This window comes from Excalfactoria chinensis, chromosome 5, assembly GCF_039878825.1.
Source record: "Excalfactoria chinensis isolate bCotChi1 chromosome 5, bCotChi1.hap2, whole genome shotgun sequence".
Lineage (NCBI taxonomy): Eukaryota > Metazoa > Chordata > Aves > Galliformes > Phasianidae > Excalfactoria > Excalfactoria chinensis.
Window position 1 is genome coordinate 22,685,064 of NC_092829.1, and position 19,826 is coordinate 22,704,889.

The window sequence follows — 19,826 nt, forward strand, 5'->3', positions numbered from 1 at the left end:
CGGGGCCGGGGGGCGAGCGGCGAGAACCGCCTTCCTCCCCTCGCCCGGCAGATCGCAGGCTGATAATTCAAAAATGGAGGATGAGCCCTCTCAGCCATTAATTAATAATGTAGCTCTCTGTCTTCCTGTGTGACACACGCTGGAAGGCACCGAGCGGCCAATAAAGATGTAGGGGAGAGAAGTGGAAAGCTCCTCCCAGCAGCTCTTCCTGATTGAGGGCTCGAAGAAGTAGATCAAAAACTTCCCAGGAGCTGGGGGGCAGAGGAGAAGCGGGGTTGAGCCGCGGGCCGCGTCGCGTACCGCCCGAGCAGCCGGGGCAGCGGCTCCAGGTAGGAGGCGGGCGGCGGAGGGGCCGGGGCCGGGCAGCCCCCCGCGCCGTGCCGCACCCGGAGCCAGGGCCGCGCCGTCCCGCGGAGGCAGGCGGCGGCCGGGGCGGAAAGGGCTGCGGAGCGCGCCGGGGCGGCCAGGAGGCAGGAAGCGGGCGGATCGGCCGCCGCGCTCGCCTCGCGGGGAGTGGAAGTTGTGTCCGGCCGCGGCGCGCGGCTCGGAGGCGGGGAAGGGGTGACCCAGGGCGCGGGGGGGGGGCGACGGAGACAAAGCCGGCGGCGGCGGCCGGGGTGTCCCCGCGCCGAGCACGTTGTGTGGCGCGGGAGGGGGGGGGGGCGCCGCGCCCGCCCGCCGCTCGGCGTCATGGCCCCATTGTGAAGGCGGCGGGAGGAGGCGGGGGAGGAAGGATCCGCCGCCGCTCCCCGCGCAGTCCCAGGCAGGCAGCGGCGTGTCAGGCACACAAAAGGCCGCCGCCGCCGGATCCCGCCGTGCTGCCGTTCTCTGCCGCTCCTTCTGCGGCGCCCCCGGGGGAGGGACGCGCCGGGCCCGCTCTCACCGCTTCTCTTCGTCTCCTTTTCTCCCCGGGTCCCGGCGCAGCGAGGAGAGAACGGAACGCGGCGATGCCGCTGCTGCACCGAAAGCCCTTCGTGAGGGAGAAGCCCCCCGCCGACCTGCGGCCGGACGAGCGCGTGTTCTACTGCAGGGTCACTAACGAGATCTTCAGGGACTACGAGTAAGTCGGTCGCCCCACAACACCCCCCCCCCCCTCCTTCTTCCCCGCGGCCGGGAGCGGTTACCCCCAACGGCTGACACCTGGGCGGGGAGGAGGAGGAGGGAGGGGATTCCCCGGCAGCGCCGCGGGGCGCCCGGCGGGGAGGGGTCGCGGCTGGCGTCGAGCCCGTGCCCCGCCGCGGGGTGGGGGGAGAGGGCGGATCTCCCGGCCCGGCCCGGGGAATCCCTTCCCCGCTCGGCGGGGTGATCCCACGGCCCCGTCTTTCCGCGGGGAGGGGGCAGCCGGCTGCCACCCGGCTCCTTCCGCGGGGAAGTGAAAGTTGCGCGCGTGGGAGGCGGCGCCGAGCCCCGGGCCGCTGCTTCTCCCCCCCCTCCTCGCCTCCATCCCGCCGCGTGTCGGTGCTGCGCAAGGCCGGGACGCGGCAACAACCAACGGCCGCCGCGCGCAACGGGCCCGGGATTCGGCGGCGGCTCCGCGCGCGGTGCGTGGCACGAGCCCACCGCACTATTGTTGTGTGCGTGCGTCTGTGTGCGTGTGTGTGTATGTGCGTGTGTCTGTGTGCGTCTGTGTATGTGCGTGTGTGTATGTGCGCTGAGCCGCAGGGCCGCGCGGAGCCTCTTGTTCCCGGCACCCTCTCCCGGGCCGGTGTCAGGGCCGCCGCGCCGCCCATGGCCGCCCTCGCCCCGCCCTCCGCCGGCTGCCGGCCCGCCGCCTGACCCGGGTGGACGCGGCCCGGCCCCGGGAGCCCGCGGCGCTGCACCTGCTTCCGGGCGAGGGTTGCGGGGGGGGCAGCACGGAGCGGTGCAGCACGGAGCGGTGCCGGTGCGCTCGTCCGGCGGGGACACCTGTCCCCCGCTCCCTCCGGTTAGGGTCCTCTCGCCGCTTCCCTTCCCGTCCGTCCTTTTTTTCTGCCGGTGCGAAGACCGGCGGCAGTTGAGTTGTCGTTAGTGCCGGAGGGAGCCCGGGCTCGTCCCTAAGTTGGTGTCAGCGCTGTCAGAACAATAGGCGGAAAGTGCTCAGCGTCTCTCGGCGCGGGGCTCCGTGCCCCGGGGCTGCTCGGCTCCGTCCCACCTGCGGGGGGGCCCCAGCGCCGAGCTCTCCCTTTCTTGTCTGCACAACAGACGTGCAGACTAATGAGATTAAATCAGAAATGCTTCTCGTTTGCAGCATGCGAAATTAGAGCACACCTAGATCTTTTTCATGCTTAGACTTGTTTTTCTTACTCAAATGCACCTCGCCGAGTACAGTCGGGCCGGGGCCGGGTTGGGTAACTCCTGGCGCTGCGGGGATGGCTGCGGCGGCCCCCGTGTGTCAGAAACTGCCCTTCTGCTTACCGTTATCGCTGTCACGTAACCGGATGGCTCCCGTGCGCTTGTTGACACTGCTCTGCACGACGTTTTTGGTGTATATAAATATATGGTTTAGAGTAAACTTTAGCATGAAAGGTATCTTTCAGCTTTGGCGCGGTGTGGCGAATGTTTAATGCGGAACCAAATCCCATATTTAACTGAAGTACGAATGAAGGGATAAATTTAAGCTCGTTCACACAGGCTATCCCTAGCAGTGCCTGTGGGTGGCTCGCCCTGAGGTCGAGGCTGGGATACGGCGTTTGGGAACGTACTTCCACCTTTCCTGCAGATATCTTTGCTGTGTTTATTTATTATTATTATTAATTTATTTTTCTGCATGGAGAAAATGGATGCTTTGCAGCGACAAGCCCAGTATTTTTTACATGGTATGTCGTGCTGCAGCTGGGTGTGCTCAGATGCAGGTGAATTGGTGTCAGTGTGATCTACTAGGGAGCATTGGCAAGCTCTGTAGGTGCCCACCTGCTCTCAGGCCACGCTCTCACTGCAAAGCAGTGCCTCAGGTGGCAGCTGTGGTATGAGAGCATTGCCCCCTTCCCAAACAACAGCAGTTAGGGTAATGGTGACAGGCAGGGACTGCTTCTTGAAAATGGGACTAGTTGTTTCATGAAAGGAGACAGTTGCCTGAACTAGTCTTTCCTGAATCTACTTTTGTGATAATAGCTAGAATTTTCTGAAGGTGAGAGCTTAAAACAAAAAAAGGTAGAACCTGACAGCAGCTGGCAGGCTGTATTGATAAATGGGGTAACCTAAATTTACCCCTTCCTCATGTATATGGGCACTTCAGTTAACTACTATTTACTGATAATTGGTTTTTTTTGGTTTGATTTTTGTTTTTTTTAATTATGAATGTAGGACATTGGAAAGATAATTCCATGCTCATAACAGCACCAGTGGAGATGAGTACAGATCATGCGTAGCATGATTCTTCCCCGTTTAAGAAATCCTTATGCTAATGCAAGGAGAATTTGGCAAGACTGCTATTTTGTAAAGTGACCTTCCTGTTAAGAATCCATTTCCTTTTTCTTTAGAAATACCGTCACATAATTTTGCAATCCTTTAGAAGGAGGTATGGTGAGGTGACAATGTTCAGTTGTGTTTATCAAGAGCAGCAGGCGCAGGTGGAGCTGATGTTCTCACCGCTTTCTTTTCGTCCCTGCTAACAGGGGTAGGGCTGGGGAGGGATTAGCAAAACAGTCTCTTGCGTGGCAGAGCAGCAGTAGGAAAAGCACGGTGGGTGTGTGTGTGTGGGGGGGGTGCATAGTGAGATGCTGTTGCTGGTTTTGACACTTTGTCTGTGAACATCTTAATAGAGATGTACAGTGAGAACTACTGGCAGAGTATGGCAAGTCTTGCTTGTGAAGGTAGTCTGAAAGGTAGGAACTCGTGGTGTTTTTTGTTTTTCTTTTCTTTTTTCCTTCTTTTCTTTGAAGAGGCAGTTGACCTACAGAGATAATTCAATGAAGCTGAGGAAAACTGAGTAGTATAGAGGCCAGTAGTAGGAGTGTTTCCCATTGTAAGACATGGGAATGTGGTGAGTGGAGTTCTGCATCTTTAGAACTTACTGAAAAAAGCTTTTTTTATAGGTCGGCCTGTGGGACTCTTGGTCAAAAGTCAGAAGTTAGGCCTGTGTAAAAGGCTTCTGAAAGTATACCTAGTTTAATTAGATGGATTTTTCTATTTTGTTGAAGAAAAAACCCTCAATTTGAAATACGTTAGTATGTGATTAACCTGTCAACGTTAGGGGACAGATGTCTTTTTAGTTGTTTCTTTTTTTTTTTTTTGTATGTTACTATGTAATATGTACTATTGACCGCTTGTGGGAACAGGTTGAGTACATGAACACTTGTGATGCTGGATGGCAGAGTTATCTGTGAATATGCTGGTAACGCAGCCTACGTAGATTATATGTTAGATGTGGATAAGGGCTCCAGTATTAAAAATAATCTTGTCTGCGGATCAGCCATGCCATGTAATTCTTCTGCTCTTTCCTTTTGCTTAAATCTCCCTTAGCGTAACTTTCTCCTGTTCTACATTCTCCATTGTATAATTTCTTCTGTTTAAAAAATAACTTGTTCTCTTCTGACTTGTTTTTAATATATGTTAAAAATCAATGAAAATGATTTGAAATAAGCATGTGCGTGAAGTACTAAAAATACTGCAGAGCTTAGACTCAATGACAATACTTGGTTAGTTCAGGCAAGAGCCATCTCTTACTGCTGTGCTGGGTTGGTTCTTTTATTTTGATATCTATTGCAAGCACAGTTAGCACAGAAACTGCAAGTAGTTTACTTCCAGAATTACTTCATTTCGCTAATGAACTGCCTTCTGTCCAGTACTCACTAAGCACTGTGGAACTTCCAAATGGTTTGCCAGTAACTTTGCTGCTTAGGAGGACTGATTCTGTCACATCAGTGCAAACAGGTGTCCAGCTGAGAGTCATTGTGAATTACTGCACCCACAGCTGAGCTTTCCTGGTACAGCACCTTGGTCTGATCTGGAAGCACCTGGGTGAGCTCTGCTTGCTGTTGCGGATCTTCTCCTGCACCCTGCTAAGGATTGTGTGTCCTGACACAGTGCATAAGTCCCATGATTTAATGCCCCCAATAAGGGCATATTCAAGACTATGGGAAGTATGTGGCAGCAGTGGCACTTGCTGTGTGTGTTGGAATTGAGAGTGGAATATGGTTGAGTGTACTGCTGCTCTTGGTGGGCAGAGCAAGTACAGCACCGCTTGGTACCGATTGTTGCTTGATGGCTCTTGTCTGTGCTCTCTGTGAATCCTCTTGTGTTGACTGGCGTGTATTGCAGAGACAGGGAGACCAGTGCCACCAATAAAACCTGCTGTTGTGATTGTTCTCTCCTCTCTCAAACAGAGTTGGTGAGATCATTAAAACATTGCAATAAAACTGTGTTAACAGACTAAGCCACAGATGGTTTTGATGTGTGATGTGTAATGACTGGCTACCAACAAATAATGCCTTCAAAACTGAGAGCCATTTATTTGTTATGATTTTTATCTTTTCCTTTGTAACTTTTCTGGGGGGAAAAATCCATACAAAACAGAAAAGGAAATGAGCTACAATGAGGCTTGGTACATGGAGCTCTGTCTGCAAATGAAATAGGGTTTTCCTCCAATATGTCTCAATTCAAGTAGCCTTAGAATTTTGCACCTGTTACAATCTTGGGTTTAAAAAAAATATAGATTTTTTTTCTTTTTTTTTCCTCCCCATAAGTTCAATACTGCAGCTTTAAATAGCTGGAGCACCCAGTGCCCCCTCACGGGGAACAACAGCAGCCCCTGAAGGGACACTGCCAGCTTCAGCCTCTGCTCTCCCTTTGGTCGTTTTTGAACAAGATATTTGGATCCGTTTTAAAATAACTCCTGGTAATTATCAAGAACCTCTTTGTGAACTGAGGTGGAAGTGTATGTAGGGAGAGATCTGATGAAGACTTCAGTGGATAAACATTTACTGAAGTTGGTTAGGCCACTTCAAATTGCTGTGAATCTCACACAGAAGTAGTTATATGTAGGCCGGAGCAGACCCAGATGAACTGTGTGTTGTGTATACCATCACTTTTTGTTTTCTTTTTTAAAGATCAATTTAGAGATACCTATTTTTAAAGTCTAAACTGTTATTTAAGAAGTCTCGTTTAGTGCTTTAGCAATGATAGTTCATATTTTTGCTAATACCCGATTGGATTCAATGTGGCTGACTGCAGAAAAGGAATATTCTTTCTTTTCTATACACAGTATGGCCAACAGCCATCTGTTCTTCATATAGTGAAGAATAATTTATCTCCTTTCTCACTCTTTCTTTGTTCTCCATTTCTTGTTTAGAGGAAGCAAAATCAAATTGTCATCCAAGCCTTAGATTGTGTATCATCAAATATATTAAGCAGACACAAGAAATGTTTTTTTTTTTTTTTAACGTATAATCTGTAGGGTGTTGTTCATTTAACACATCTTTTCTTCCTCTGTTCTAATTCCATTCTTGTCACAGCTGATATTCTTCCTTGAGCATCCTTCTTTTGCTCAGAGGAATCCTCTGCTCTCACAAAAAGGATTATCTGAGCCAGGACCCTCCATTGTCCTTAATCTGGAGTTTCCATTTCATTTTCAGCATGTTATTGTTGCATCCGTCCAGCTGCAGTGAATATCATCATCTTTGTCAGTGTGACTGATGTATGTTTGTCAGTGTGAGTGGGGAGCCTGCAACAAAGAACTTCAGGAGAGAGCTGTGCAGTTCTGTAACCCTGTTATGAAAATGATCTGAACAGTCCTATTGGTTAAAAATGGCAGCACTGCACCCTGTGATTTTTTTAAAGGAAAAAAAAATTCAGTGTGGCTATCTCAAGTGGTGTGGAATGCTCTGAAAGTGTTGTGTGTGTGTTTGAAATAGCTGTGTTAAGCTAACACAAGGCAAACGAATGGAATTTTTCACGTCGTATATTGAACTCCTATAAATACTGATCTGTAAAGAGTTGTAAAGGAAGGCAAGTCAAAATAACCATCAGAACTGGAGCGTGCTGAGAAAGTGCTCTGCTGTCATATCAGTGATCCAGTGTGTGATATATTTTAACATGGTTTTGTGAATAGCTCTGCCAACTACGGATCTCAAAAGTGTTTTAACAAATCACTGTTTTTTTGATACCTGTCAAAAACTGCTGTATTTTGGTATTAGTTGCGAGTAAAGGGAAGGAAGAGGATCAGTATTTGCTAATGGAACGGGAGAGAAGAAGCTATGGAAAAAAATAGTTTGGTGGTTTCTTTAAGAGCAGTACAAACAGTGAAGGAATAAAAACTATTTAGAGAAGTACTTGATGTGAATTTTTTAACCTCTCCCATCTTTTCCTGTGTGAGCGAGGACACTCCAAGTCTGAAACATACTCAAGTTTCAGCATGTTTCTGTGATCTTAAGGTTGCTTTTTCTTTGCGCAATTTTAGACCCTCCTCCTGCTAGTTTGTGTGGAAATACAGGCAATGCGATGAAAATATGACACGTTAAACTCAGCATGATTATTCTTGTGCATAAGGCTACTTACATGTGAATATTTTCCTTCAGTACTAGCAGGTCTTGATACTCCATGATTGCCATCTGTAGTTTTTGCAATAACAGTTTATGAAGCTGTAGCTTAAGTAGTGATAAATAAACCTTGATGGTGTTTGCAGATGGCATAGACGTAGAGCTATCTTTGAACTTGAGGTTTATAACAGAAATTTGCTGCTTTATGAACTGGGATCAAATTGAAAATGTTGGAAGGTAACAATTTTCTTTTTACTACTTCCTTTCTTTTCAGTGATTTTTTTGAACGCACCATTCTGTGCAACAGCCTTGTATGGAGCTGTGCTGTCACAGGTAAACCAGGACTCACATATCAGGAAGCACTGGAATCGGAGAAGAAAGCCAGACATAATCTTCAAAGTTTTCCAGAGGCACTCATCATTCCGGTTCTCTACCTGGCCACCCTTACCCATCGCTCACGACTTCATGAGATCTGTGATGAAATCTTTGCCTACGTCAAGGATCGATATTTTGTTGGTGAAACAGTGGAGATGATTAGAAATAATGGTGAAAGGCAAGTATATTTAAAATAACACATTTCTTTTTAGCCAATGTGGGCCTTTTCTTTGAATGTGCTTCTTTTAAGCCAAAAATCAGAACAGTAAACTCTGTGAAACGCTCAGAAGTGAGATGATGCTTAAGCTAGCTGTACTGCTACTGTTCCTAGTTACATTAATTAGGAGTAGCATTGTATTGCTGGGCTTGCTATCTCATTCCTTAGTTTTGAAACAGCTTTAGAGGCGGGACGGTTCTCTCCAGTCTTGATGCATCAGTCTTTCAGTCCAGTGGATTTGCAGAGGAGTGTTAGTCCCTTGGTGCACCTGTGTGAGGGAAGTAGTGTGCTTGTAGAATGAGATCTGATTAGAAGCCAGGAGAAACCATTAGTTAAAAATAGCATGAAATCGCTGATGAAATCATACAGGACACAGTCAATTGAATGATATTTTGTATACTCATGTAAAGAAAGCTTAAAGAATCAATTAGGATTGGATTTTTATTTTCTAAGTAGTCACTAAAATTGTAATAGTGTTCTCAGGTAATTAATTGTAAAACATTTGTTAGTGATTATCTGAGATCAGCTTTTTCTGTTTTGTCAGGAGAAAGGTGTGAGCTTACACTGCAGAGCAGATGAGGCACATCCTATGGGCTTCATTACATTGTGTATGTTGGGTGGTAGGAATAGGGTGGTTCAACATAGTCATCAGATAACCCGTGCAGAATAAAATAATTTTCTCTTAGCATCTCATCCAGATGCTTTTCCCTTTTCTTATTAAAAGGGAAAATCTGTGCTGAAGGAGAACCTCACAAAGGTTCCTTGCAAGTTTTGTGTTTTATATGGACCTGTGCTTAATTTGGAATAGGGAAGCTTTTGTTCTTTTCAACCAGTGAAGTCTCAGTCTGCAAAACCTGCACAAGAACTTCAGTAGAGCTGCTGTTCTTTGTATGGAAAATGCATATCCAAAGCTTATTTCTGTTTTTCTCATCTGGTCTAGTGAGACCTACATCATCTTTAGTATCAAAGTGATCTTGCTTAGGGAATAAGTTCTTACTCTTTCTTTCTTTTCTTTTTCTTTTTTTCCCTTACTAACCAGGAACCCAAATACAATGAATTGTAAGTGTAATTTACCTCTTGGTTTTCATTTGCCAAATAAAATGCATTTGTTTTCAATCTTTGACGATACTGTCAGTTTCCAAATTATTTGCACAAAAAATGCTTTAGAAGATCAACCTTTTTTTTCCTCAGGAGCAGCTTTCCCATCTTTCTGCTGCTTTTCTAAACTCTTAACTAAAATATTTATGTGCGTCTTAGCTTTTCAAAGCTGAAATGAAAAGTAGGTTTGTATGAAGAAACGAGGAAGTTTTGTATGTATGACATCTTTTGAAATTCAGAATCCATTTCAGTTTCATTTGCACACCATCATAAATCTGGTTTTAAGTTTTCCCCAAGAAAATGGTTTCTGCTTACCTTGTGGGCTGAATTCTGCTCAGGTAAAGGTGTGATATGTTTCTGTCTCATGAAGATTGCTTTCTTTTTCTTTTTTAACTTCCCTTTGATTCAGTCTTATTGGTTATTCAAAATTATGCAGAGATGCAGATTTAACTATTATATATTTATGATCCAGTTTCACGGGGAAATTTAATATCAAAGCTAAATTTCTTAAGCCTTTGGGGTGGGTTAGATAATCGTTCAAAATTTATTTCCACCTTTACCTAAACTGCTAAAGATTTTATATTTTAAACTGCTTGAGTACGGATAGTCAGTTAAAATGAAGCATATAGAATTCTCCATAGCTAATTGTATGCCACTGATATTTTGGACAAATGTGTAGCAGGGAGCTGCTTTGCATCTTCATTAAATTTAGGAAATGGTGTAAATTAAATGTTACTGCAGTGGGATTTCTAGGCTTAGAGATAAATAATTAAACAATATAAATTGAGAAGGGGTTTAGTTTATAGTTTATAGGTTTATATAGTTTATAGTTATTCTGCTTTTGAGAGTTGACTTTGACTTGTATTTTGAGGTACTTCTCTGAGGATTATGTATACTAACTTGTGTTACTTGTAAGTCACACTGCTGTTCAACGAAGCGATTTGTGTGTTTGCCAGGTGGAGCTACGTTTTGATGGTCTGTTGTAGCAAAAATGTTCCTTGTCAATCTCTAGTGAAGTAGCTCTCATGAGACCAACAGAATTAGGCAGATCATGAAACTTATTTGTGTAGGGTTCCTGTAAACTGTGTTAATGTATGAAACTTTCTGCACGTGGAATGTTAGCTGGGCTGTTCTATTATCTGGGCTCCCTGCATCTTTTAATGCGAAACCTATACTACAATGCTAGGTAAATAAAAGTTGTTCAAGTAATTTAAGTATTGATATTATTCCTAACTTTGCGCATGCAATATGTTTGTAGGATAGGTTACTTTGGTTCAGTTTCCTATATTTTCAGCGAAGTAAGTGGGTGAGATTGTAGACACTGGGAAAGCTAGTGTTTTATCTTAATGAATATGTGTGTGTATCTTGAGTATAAGAACCATTCTGTAGCACTGTGAGTAATGGACAGGTCATCTGGAAGGTTAGAATTGCCAGCGCTTTGTCCAGAGGCTTGGAAAAAGACTTCTGAGACTTAATAGTTCCTGTATTGTACCTGTGCTTTCTGGTTACTACAGAATGTCGTATCTCAGTGATTTTTCCTGGTCTTATGTCCCTGTTGTGCTATTATGGTTTCAAGCAGGTCATTGCACTGCTCAGTTTTGATTTTTTTTCTTTTATTTCTTTTTTGCTTCCACTTTGTTGCTGAGGTCTGGTAGGAGGAGCTCAGGGAGTTTGGGAGTTATTGCCCTTCCTGTTACTTTGGTGTGTCTGGTCGTTATCAGCCAAAATGAGAATTTGCAGATGAGCCCCCATACTCCTGGCATGGCTTGGTCAGACAGTCTGTGAAAATAATGCGTGCAATTTGTTGTCTAGTAGAAGTGGCAAGGAGGTAATTCAGTTTGCTCTTTAACTCTTTCAGATGATGTACAGTTTAAAAATAGCTAGCCTGCCTTATTTTGTTTGTGTTCCTCTTTTCTGGCTAAACTTGGGCTGACCTTCCTCCAAAGTGACAGCTGCACTTTGCTTTCAAAAAGGAGATGCCCCGGTTGACAGTTAAAGAACTGTAAGAGTTCTGTATGTTTTTGCAGTACTGCCTCCATTAAAATAAGTACTCATTTACTGTATTGCTCATGTAATACAGACTAAGAACTTTATTTCACGTTAAGCATAGACTTTTGTTGCTAAGACATTGTGAGCAGCTGTCAATAAATACTGTCGCTTAAAATGTCAAACTACTGTTTACAGAAAACTATTTATTGATGAAGGCATAGAAAATTATTCTAGATTTTTCTGGGGGGAGGGCAAGAGTAATATTTCATGCTGTCTGTCATCACTTAAGATGTCAAATAAGCAGATAATGTGTAGTTTAAGACCTGTATGTACTGGTCTGTCTTTTCTGCAAAGAATGGTGTATCCTGCAGTTTTTTGTCCAGTTCTTGCCGTCTTAGTCCTGTGTTGCATTATTAGCAGTTAAAACTTGCTGAAGTGTTTCACATCATCTTAAAATCTGAATTCAGTTGTCTGTTGTGTTGGAAGCCTTACCTGAAACAACATCAGTGAATGCCTGAATAGGCTGAATAACAACCAAATGAGCTACTACAGTGTGATTAACTCAACAGCAGGACCTGTTACTTTTAACTTGAGTTTAGCAGTGCTGCCTTTAAAAAGGAAAAAGAGAAAAAAGAAGAAAAAGGAAAAAAAAAACCTAGCATGTACAAACAACCCGTTGTGATTTATCAGTGTTCTGAGATCAGATGCTATTAAAAGAAATAATATCTGCCTTTATTAGGGTAACTGAGTGAGCAACGTGATAATTAGTTAATTAATCTGTAAGCTTGCAGTCTGGCTTGAGCAGTAAAAAGATCTGAGGTTTTATGTTGGACAACTTTACCAGTTCTTTGATTTCCCCTCCCATTCTTTATAAACAGCTTATGTGGTGTTGTCTTCCCATCCTCACTGATGCTAAGGCACTTCTGATTGTTGTCCGACAGTTAGTATGGAGTGTAATGAAAGTGTAGTCAGCTGACAAAGTGCACTAGGTTACTAAAAGGTAGGGAAGAAGAAAGTATATAGAAAATGGTAGATACAAAAAGGAAATACATTTTTCATTTAGTTTGACCACTAGATGACACCACTGCAAAACAATACTTGCCTGATATCTGTAAGCAAGCAATGCCAGAATGCTTGAAGAGAATGTGATGTTTATAAAATGAAACTGACTTACAGAAGGAGTAGATGGTCTTCTCAATGAGAAAGATTGCTTCATCTGAGATAAGGTTAATATCCTTTCTGTGCTCTGAATCACCTAATGTTGACCACTGCCAAGCTGTATAAAACGTAGATAATCATGGAATAATGGAATTGTTATTTCCAAATTGTTTGGAAACGAAACTTCTTTAACTCACTGATTGTTCAGGTGATGTCCTAATGCTTTAGGACTGTTCATAGTGGATTAATCACTGCTTTATGTCAATTAAAAACTTGAGTAATATTTTCTTCTCTAAGTCATAACAGGGGCACATGGGGAGCGTGTTGCTACTATTACAGTGCCTAGCTGATAATGGGGTTGGGGTGGGAAAAGATGATCCTTACAAGAGCTAAGATTATAGCTAGCTTTCTAACTTCATTTGACCTGGCAACCATATTATACTTGACTATATGTGTAACTGACTGCTGAGAGCTAGGAGGAGTTGATACAACTCACCAAAACATAACCCCTTTGTTTGGGGTTTTCCTGAGTTGTACTTATCGTGGACTACCGGAAAGTGATAAATATGTACTGTGTTGCCCAGCTATCTTCGTAGGTGTATGCTTCCGTGGAACGGACTCATAACATTCTGGAGTTAGTGTGCCTAGATTGTTTGGTTAGGAAGGTTTAGCTACCGAGATCCCCTAGCTATCCCGGGAGTTACATCGTCTCAGGGTTTCTGCGAGGGGGAAACCTTAATTACTTCTCATTCATTTCCTGCTCTGGTTGTGGCCAGTATTTGCGTCTTCCACATGCTCTGGTTCTCTTCAGGTACTTCAGTGAGCCACCTGATAGGACAGAAACTTAGCCAGCTCTTATGCTGTGTTAGTTTTTGGCAGGTAAGTGAATTCAATTTAATGTCAATTAGTAAGTAATATTGAGTGCCAAAGCTACAAAAAGCAAGCACCACATGTGGCTGGAAGGAGGGATGTAAGGGAAGATTTTCCTCTTCTGGCAATGTCAAACTGTTAAATCATCTCTTCATCTTCCTGAACAGCACCCCAAGGCTGCAGGTGCAATTTGCTTTTGAACATCTTCAGCCAGCCACATCTTTACCATTTTCATGGGAAGGTTTTCTGCTAGTTGTGCCAAACTTCAGAGTGCAGCCCAGAGTTATTCTTCATAGAGAATGATAGACATGGGGCTTCTAAAGCAACCATGCATTGTGTATAGTATCTCTCACATATTGTGTGTCCTCAGGCATTTTGACTCCAGAGGAGCTTGTGTTATATTTTTGCAGTTTTATGTAGCTTTGTAGCCATGGACCTTTAACTGTATGCTTGAATTGTTTTGTAACAAGCTTTTACTAGCTCTGTATGTATATAATTCATACAGCATGGAGGTGTAAAGGTTACTGATGTTGGTTGTGTTCTTTTACTTGTGCAGCTGGCCAGCCCCCACCTGATGTTCATGGAAATCGTTAGGAAATCTCCCTTGCTGATTAGGAGGAAAAAAACCGCAACCACCCAAAACTGAGATAGGTGCTGCTATTTAGAAAACAATACTTTTAAAAATTGGTTGATCCCTCATTTTGCTTTGTGTTTAAAACTCTTGTGCTATTGTGGTGGTGCTGCTTCTTCCAGAAAATCTAGTCTTAAAGGCCAAGTGCTTCTTGAACCTTTCCTGTAACATCTATTTAGCCTAGCTGAAGAAGCCTCAGATCTTGGTTTCTGAGACTAGCATAAAGGCCACCCTTGTGACAGATCAGAGGACTTGCATGCTGTTGTTTGCAGCCTGTGATGCAGAAAGAGGTAGCAGAACTGCTACAGGATAGGATAGTAATTTTCCAGGTTTTCTAGCTCTAGGCTGTCAGTTTTTGAGCTAGAGTTGTTGAGAATCCTGTAAGACATGTGATGGCTGTTCTCAGTTTGTCTGATCGTATTCTGAAAATGTTTGGGATTCACATAGTGTGAAAATAAACTTTTTCTGCAATATTCGCTGTTATTTCAAGGAAAGGTCATTTTGACTGAGAAAGGTGTATGCGTGTGTAGATATTACTGTAGTTTTCTTTTTAGATTGAGGCGTCCAATCTTTACGTAATTTGGAAGTTATAACTCCTTCCCAGAGCCTTCACTCCCAGTAATACTCTTTTTTTTCTTTCTTTTTTCCCCCCTCAAATACATTGGAATTGGATCTAAAGATCTAAAGATTGTTGTGTAGCAACAAATGAGCTAAAACTGGCTGTGTTGAAGGGTAGGCAGGAAGTCAGAAAAAAGTGTTTTACTTTGAATAACACAAAGCACTGGAATAACTGTAGGAATACATAACAAGCTCTTAACGTGATGAATTCATGAATGGTCATAGATAAAGTATGGTAGTTTGTTACCAGTTAGTTGTGCCTCGGTGGCTGGAATTGGAATTATCATCGTGTAATTTTTATGAACGGGACTACTGAACTAAGTGTTTTCTGTGTCTTTTCTAATTATGACTATTTTTTTCTGTAAGAGGAAACCTAATCTGATCAGTTTGACTTCAACGTAAGCTGCCTAAAGATCTTAAGGTATCCTTTTTAGAAAGTATTTAAACTAGTGTTCCTTATTTGGATATCTTGATTTAGCTTTTAGCTCTGTTCTTCTATGTGACTTACGATGTGAAATAAGAACCGTAAAAAATGAACTCAAGGAATTTTTAACTTCTGGAGGAGAAGCAGACCTTAATTCTCACAAAAAGCTGCGCATCTGCTCAAAGAATTTGCTCAAACTCGCCATGGCTTGACTGTAACAAGGCTAAGAAGTCATCTTCATTCATAGATTATTAATTCTTCAGTGCTGGAAGGAATGATTGCATCACTTTCTTTAATCTCCTCTCTATTATAAGCAATGAAACGTAATGGCTGTTATTGAGCCAGGTGCAGTGTGTTTCACTTGGTTCCTTTCCTGAAGGTTTCAGGTAATTATTTGAATGAACGTATAGAGGATGCAGAATCATTTGGTTTTTGTGTTTGATTATTCCATTAGTCATTCTTCCTGCTTAAGAATAACAGTAATAATGAAAAGCGGCTAATTGAAGATTTTGCTACTTATTGGATAGTGTACGGAATGTATAATTTCTGCACTTTGAGAAGGCAGTGTGAAATTAGAGTGCACGAGCAGGTAAATTAAGTGTTGGTAAAATACTCAGTGGCTCAATATTCAGTCTCTTTTGTCCAGGAGGATCGATTCGTTTATGTTTCAGATTCTTTGTCCTCTTGTGGCACTGGGTTGGGTAGGTTGTAATTCAGCTTTCATGTGGCTGTTTTACTGTGATTACAAATCCAGTGTGTATGCGCTCCCTCTAGTGGTCGTTAAGCTAAATAGTTTAGATGAGTAGCGGTGTCTATCAATGTTCATTGATGCTTTTGATTATTTTCCACTGGAAAGCCATTTAAACGCTATTAAATTGAGTGGGACTTTCTAGGATATACATTTAGTAAGGTGGAAAGAAATTCTGCTAAGTTTTTTATTAAAGCTGGTAATTTTACTTATTTATTTATTTTTTATTTTTTAATTAGGAAAAAAACAAACAGCCAGATAACGCACTTTCTACCACCCTGTCATCTTCATGTTATTAACATGAAGTGGGAGCTTGTGATATTTTGAGTACTGGAAAAGCAAGGCCCTGCAGTGACAAGGTGTTTGATGTACTTGGCTGCTCTCAGGATTGAGCTGGTGCTGGGCCAGGCCTTAATAAGCCCCCTTGGACCTGGGATGAGGCTGTGAACAGCCACTAGGATCTGTCTCTCTGTTATGAAGTCGGGTGCTCTTGGTTCTTTACACGGGGTCTGTTTAGATTTGCACAGTTAATTAACTTGAGCTCGGCTCATCAGGAAAACGTGCCTCCCAGACCCAAACCAGCTAGCTGTGGAAACAAGGCCAGCTGTGTTTGAATGGCAGTGTGCCTGGGGTTAATAAGTCCAGTGGACTCAAGCTGGCTCTACATGAAGACGGCTCTGGTGTCCCCATGGATAATTAAGCATATTGATTGTCCTCTTTACTCTAGGAATACATGAAGATGTTAATAGATTACCAAAATAAATAAATAAACATAATGTGCCCTGTGGAGCATGTTGGATCTTGCTCCCTGTTGGAGAGAGGTGTGGGAAGAACAGCTGCAGGCACTGACTGCTTTGCAGCTCCTAGCTTAACTCACAGGGATTTTTCAGTGCTCTGCCCCTCAGTTGTGTTCTTTCTTTTTGTTGCTATTCTGTGGTCCCTGTCCCCCACCTCCTGCAAGCAGGGTTTTTATATCATGCTCACATTCAGAAAGAGGTGATTGTTTGAGGAAATATTTTTGTATTGTTTGAAGAAATATTTTGATTTTGTTTGAAGAAATACTTGGATGTTGTTTTCTTTTTGCCAGCATTTAGTTCAGTTTTGATAAAGAACACTTCAAATTTGTCTTTTTTTCAGTCCAGCTTAGTTTGTTTTTTAATTTAGGTATAATAGCAGGCTAATTCAGGTCCTGTGCTTCATGTATTTTCTGTCATACTTATTTCAAGTGGTAGTGTTTGGTGCCTGGAAGAAGAGAATCATTGTTTTTTTTCCTCCCCCACCCCTTTGGGTAGTACATGACAGCATCCATTGACTGTGATAGTTAATTTTTGTGAAGCAGGCAGGGCTTTAGGAGATTAAGCTACAAAATATGAACCAGGGAATTCCAGGAAAGGGTGAAAGTTAGCAGCTAAGAATCAGCTGTGATAGTTATCCAGTGTTAAGTGTACGCAAATTGTAGTTTTTGATATGTAATTAATTGTCTTTTTTTTTGTATCTAGCATTCAGGATGCTAGTTATAAAGGGATAGACTTGTTTTGTCAATTGTGTGCATGCCAGATGGAGCCTTAATATGTGTCAGCAGATAAATGGGCCATTATTAAGATTAGATGCATAATGATCATTTCAGCCTTGTTTATTTAGGTCATGAACAGCAGTAGAAAATGATCTCTTAAGTTAAAAACAAAAAACTTTGGAATCTGAAAATTGTGCTTTCCTTAGATTATTCTGAAAATAAACCTAACAGATTGATTTGGACCATTTTCAAGCAACACATTGTTAACTTTCAGCATTTCTTTCAAACTTCAGGCTTACTTGGGTAAACTTAACCTTGAAACTAATTCTGCCAGTGACTTGAAAATTGTTCTCATTAGTGAAGCTAATGATGCTGTGTAAGCAAGTGAGTTTATTCATTTCCTATATGGAAGTCATGAAATGAATGTTTTACTTAGTATTTCAGTGCAAGGCTCTTAGGTATTTACTTATCCTGTAGACAGTATAATGTTGTTACGTGTGAGTGTTTTTAAAAAGACAGCCGATACTTTCTGCATTAGTGAAAGACTTTAACAGCAATAAATGTCTGTGTTTTATTTCAGGTTGCAGTGTCAGATTTTGGAAGTCATTCCTCCAGCACAACACAACGGAATGGCAAATGGCCACGTCAGCAGTGCTGATGGGGAAACCATCGTCATCAGTGATAGTGACGATTCAGAAACGCACAATAGTTCTGCACAAAATGGGTAAATGATACTTCTACAGGATAAGGCATTTGGTTTGGGTGGAAATGAGACTAAAAAAAACACGGCAGGGTCTGGTTGAAACAAATCACTCGATTTATATGGATTGTGAATATTCTGCCAGCTTGGAGGTGACAAAATGAATGTTCGCAGGTGCCTCACACTTTCGTGCTAGTTATACTATGTATAATCAGCCAGGAAACTGTGTATGATGAGAATCTGAGTACCTACAGAATATGTGCTGTTAATCTCTTCAGAATGACAGTGTTTGTGTTGAAAGATAGTGGAGGAGCTTTGTGTGCCTGTCACTAGTCCTCTACAGAACCTGTGCTGCTATATCCTTGAAATGTATTTCCATTCTGCAGTCCTACAGCATGGTACTACTTAGCTTGCTTCTGTTATTTTATCCCCAGTTCTATAATGGGCCTCAGAACTGAGACTGCTGTACGATGGAAAGACATGATCTTACTGGAAGACTGTGAAGTGTCTTCGCATAGTTTTAATGCAATTGTCTAAAATAGAAAAAATTGCAAAGTTTTCTTCACTGTGTGTGTGTGTATTATACCTTTGTATTTAGTGGATTTAAATATGATTTAGGTGCAGTAAATCAGCACGTCTTGCATTGAGGAATTATACATATCCTACAGTGACTTAATAACTTTGAATAAGAGAGCTTCTGGTCAATGATGGGGTGTTAAATTTGGATTGTCTATCAACTTGTAACAGTGTTTGCATGTGCTGCTTATCCTAGCACAACAATGAAAGATTTCTTACAACAAGCACAGTGCTGATGGAGGAAGAATGTTTGAAATAGGTCCCAATCTAGCTCTAACAATTTACAGGCTCTACGTGAACTTCTGTTGACTTTGAGATATCACATGGATGCAGAAGTTAACGTTACTGATTGCTGTATTAAGGCTTCCATGACCTGATGTTCCTTGAATAACTAAGGTGGAGCTCCTTGCTTGGCTGAGAATAATGTAGGCTTATCATTTTTGTTTTTAAAATTATCTGCTGTTCTTTGTGAAGAAGTCCTACATCTTTGAGAAAATTAATGCATTTTGTGTTCCCCAAGGCATATGGAATTTAGAAGGAGATTGTTCTTGGGGTAGTGCAAACACACACAGAGCTGGCAATAAAACTGTCTTAGAGTCTCAGTCTTTGGATCTTTTTGGCCGATTACTTATTTTTCCCTCTCTAGGTTACCAAAATGATTTCTTTCTGTTAACAAGAGAAGTGTTGTAAGAAAATGTGAATACATTTTGAAGCAGTGTTTTGTGGTATACTTAAAAAAAACAATAACCCCAAACCAAGCAAATCTGTCAAAGAAACTGGAACTATAAACCTCTTAAGGCTTTAAAATGCCTGCTGGAAGTTTTGAGCTAGTCTTTTATGATGGTTCTGTGATTTCTGTTGTCAGTGTTGGACATCGTAACATCATGTAGAATTTTTATAACAAATGTGGTAGCGCTCTGACTGTTTTTCAAGTTTGATATACCCAGAAACTATCATTTGCAAAATCTACTTCAAAATAAAGCAGTGTTGTCAAATTTTCTATGTAGATACCTGACATTCTCTATGCCTTTACAGATGACTTAGTTTTACAGGTCTAATCCTTTAGAGACTATATTTTTCTGTTTGTGGAGGGTATAGATGTTACTAGCCTTGGGACTGGTGTTAAGCTGGTGCGTTCTGCCTCTGTCTGCAGATAAGTATCCAGGTTTTAGAGCCACCTTTCAGGCGAAGCTGCAGTGCCCCTAAACAATGGTACAACAGATGCTGGATGTGTTTGGGGGGGGGGGGGGTGGAGCACACAGCACAGATTTGATGGGCCATCTGCAAATATTTTTCCTAAAGAATCTGTAAGGCTGGAGAATCTTAACTGAAAATAGATGTCATTAGAGATCTCAACCTTTCTCTGACCCCGCTTATGTTTGCTTGGGGCAGAAATAGCCAAGTATTCTGTAGAAATGCTCTTGGTGGCTATTTTTGTTGCATTCTGTTGTAAAA

The 19,826-nt window shown here is 42.6% G+C and overlaps 1 protein-coding gene across 4 annotated transcripts in view; it reads left to right on the forward strand.

Annotated features, from left to right (window-relative positions):
• Positions 1–204: 204 nt before the first annotated feature.
• The window catches only part of BAZ1A (bromodomain adjacent to zinc finger domain 1A), a 53,742-nt gene continuing 34,120 nt past the window's right edge, over positions 205–19,826 (forward strand). Inside the window, exons 1-4 of one of the 4 annotated variants that reach the window (XM_072338417.1) lie at positions 205–329; positions 925–1,060; positions 7,729–8,007; positions 17,676–17,819. In XM_072338417.1, coding sequence (XP_072194518.1) covers positions 948–1,060; positions 7,729–8,007; positions 17,676–17,819 — 536 coding nt within the window. In that variant the 5' untranslated portion in view covers positions 205–329; positions 925–947. Of the gene's footprint in view, positions 330–664; positions 1,061–7,728; positions 8,008–17,675; positions 17,820–18,695; positions 18,797–19,826 lie in introns of those variants that run through there. The other 3 variants (XM_072338419.1, XM_072338418.1, XM_072338420.1) reach the window with 3 other exon arrangements.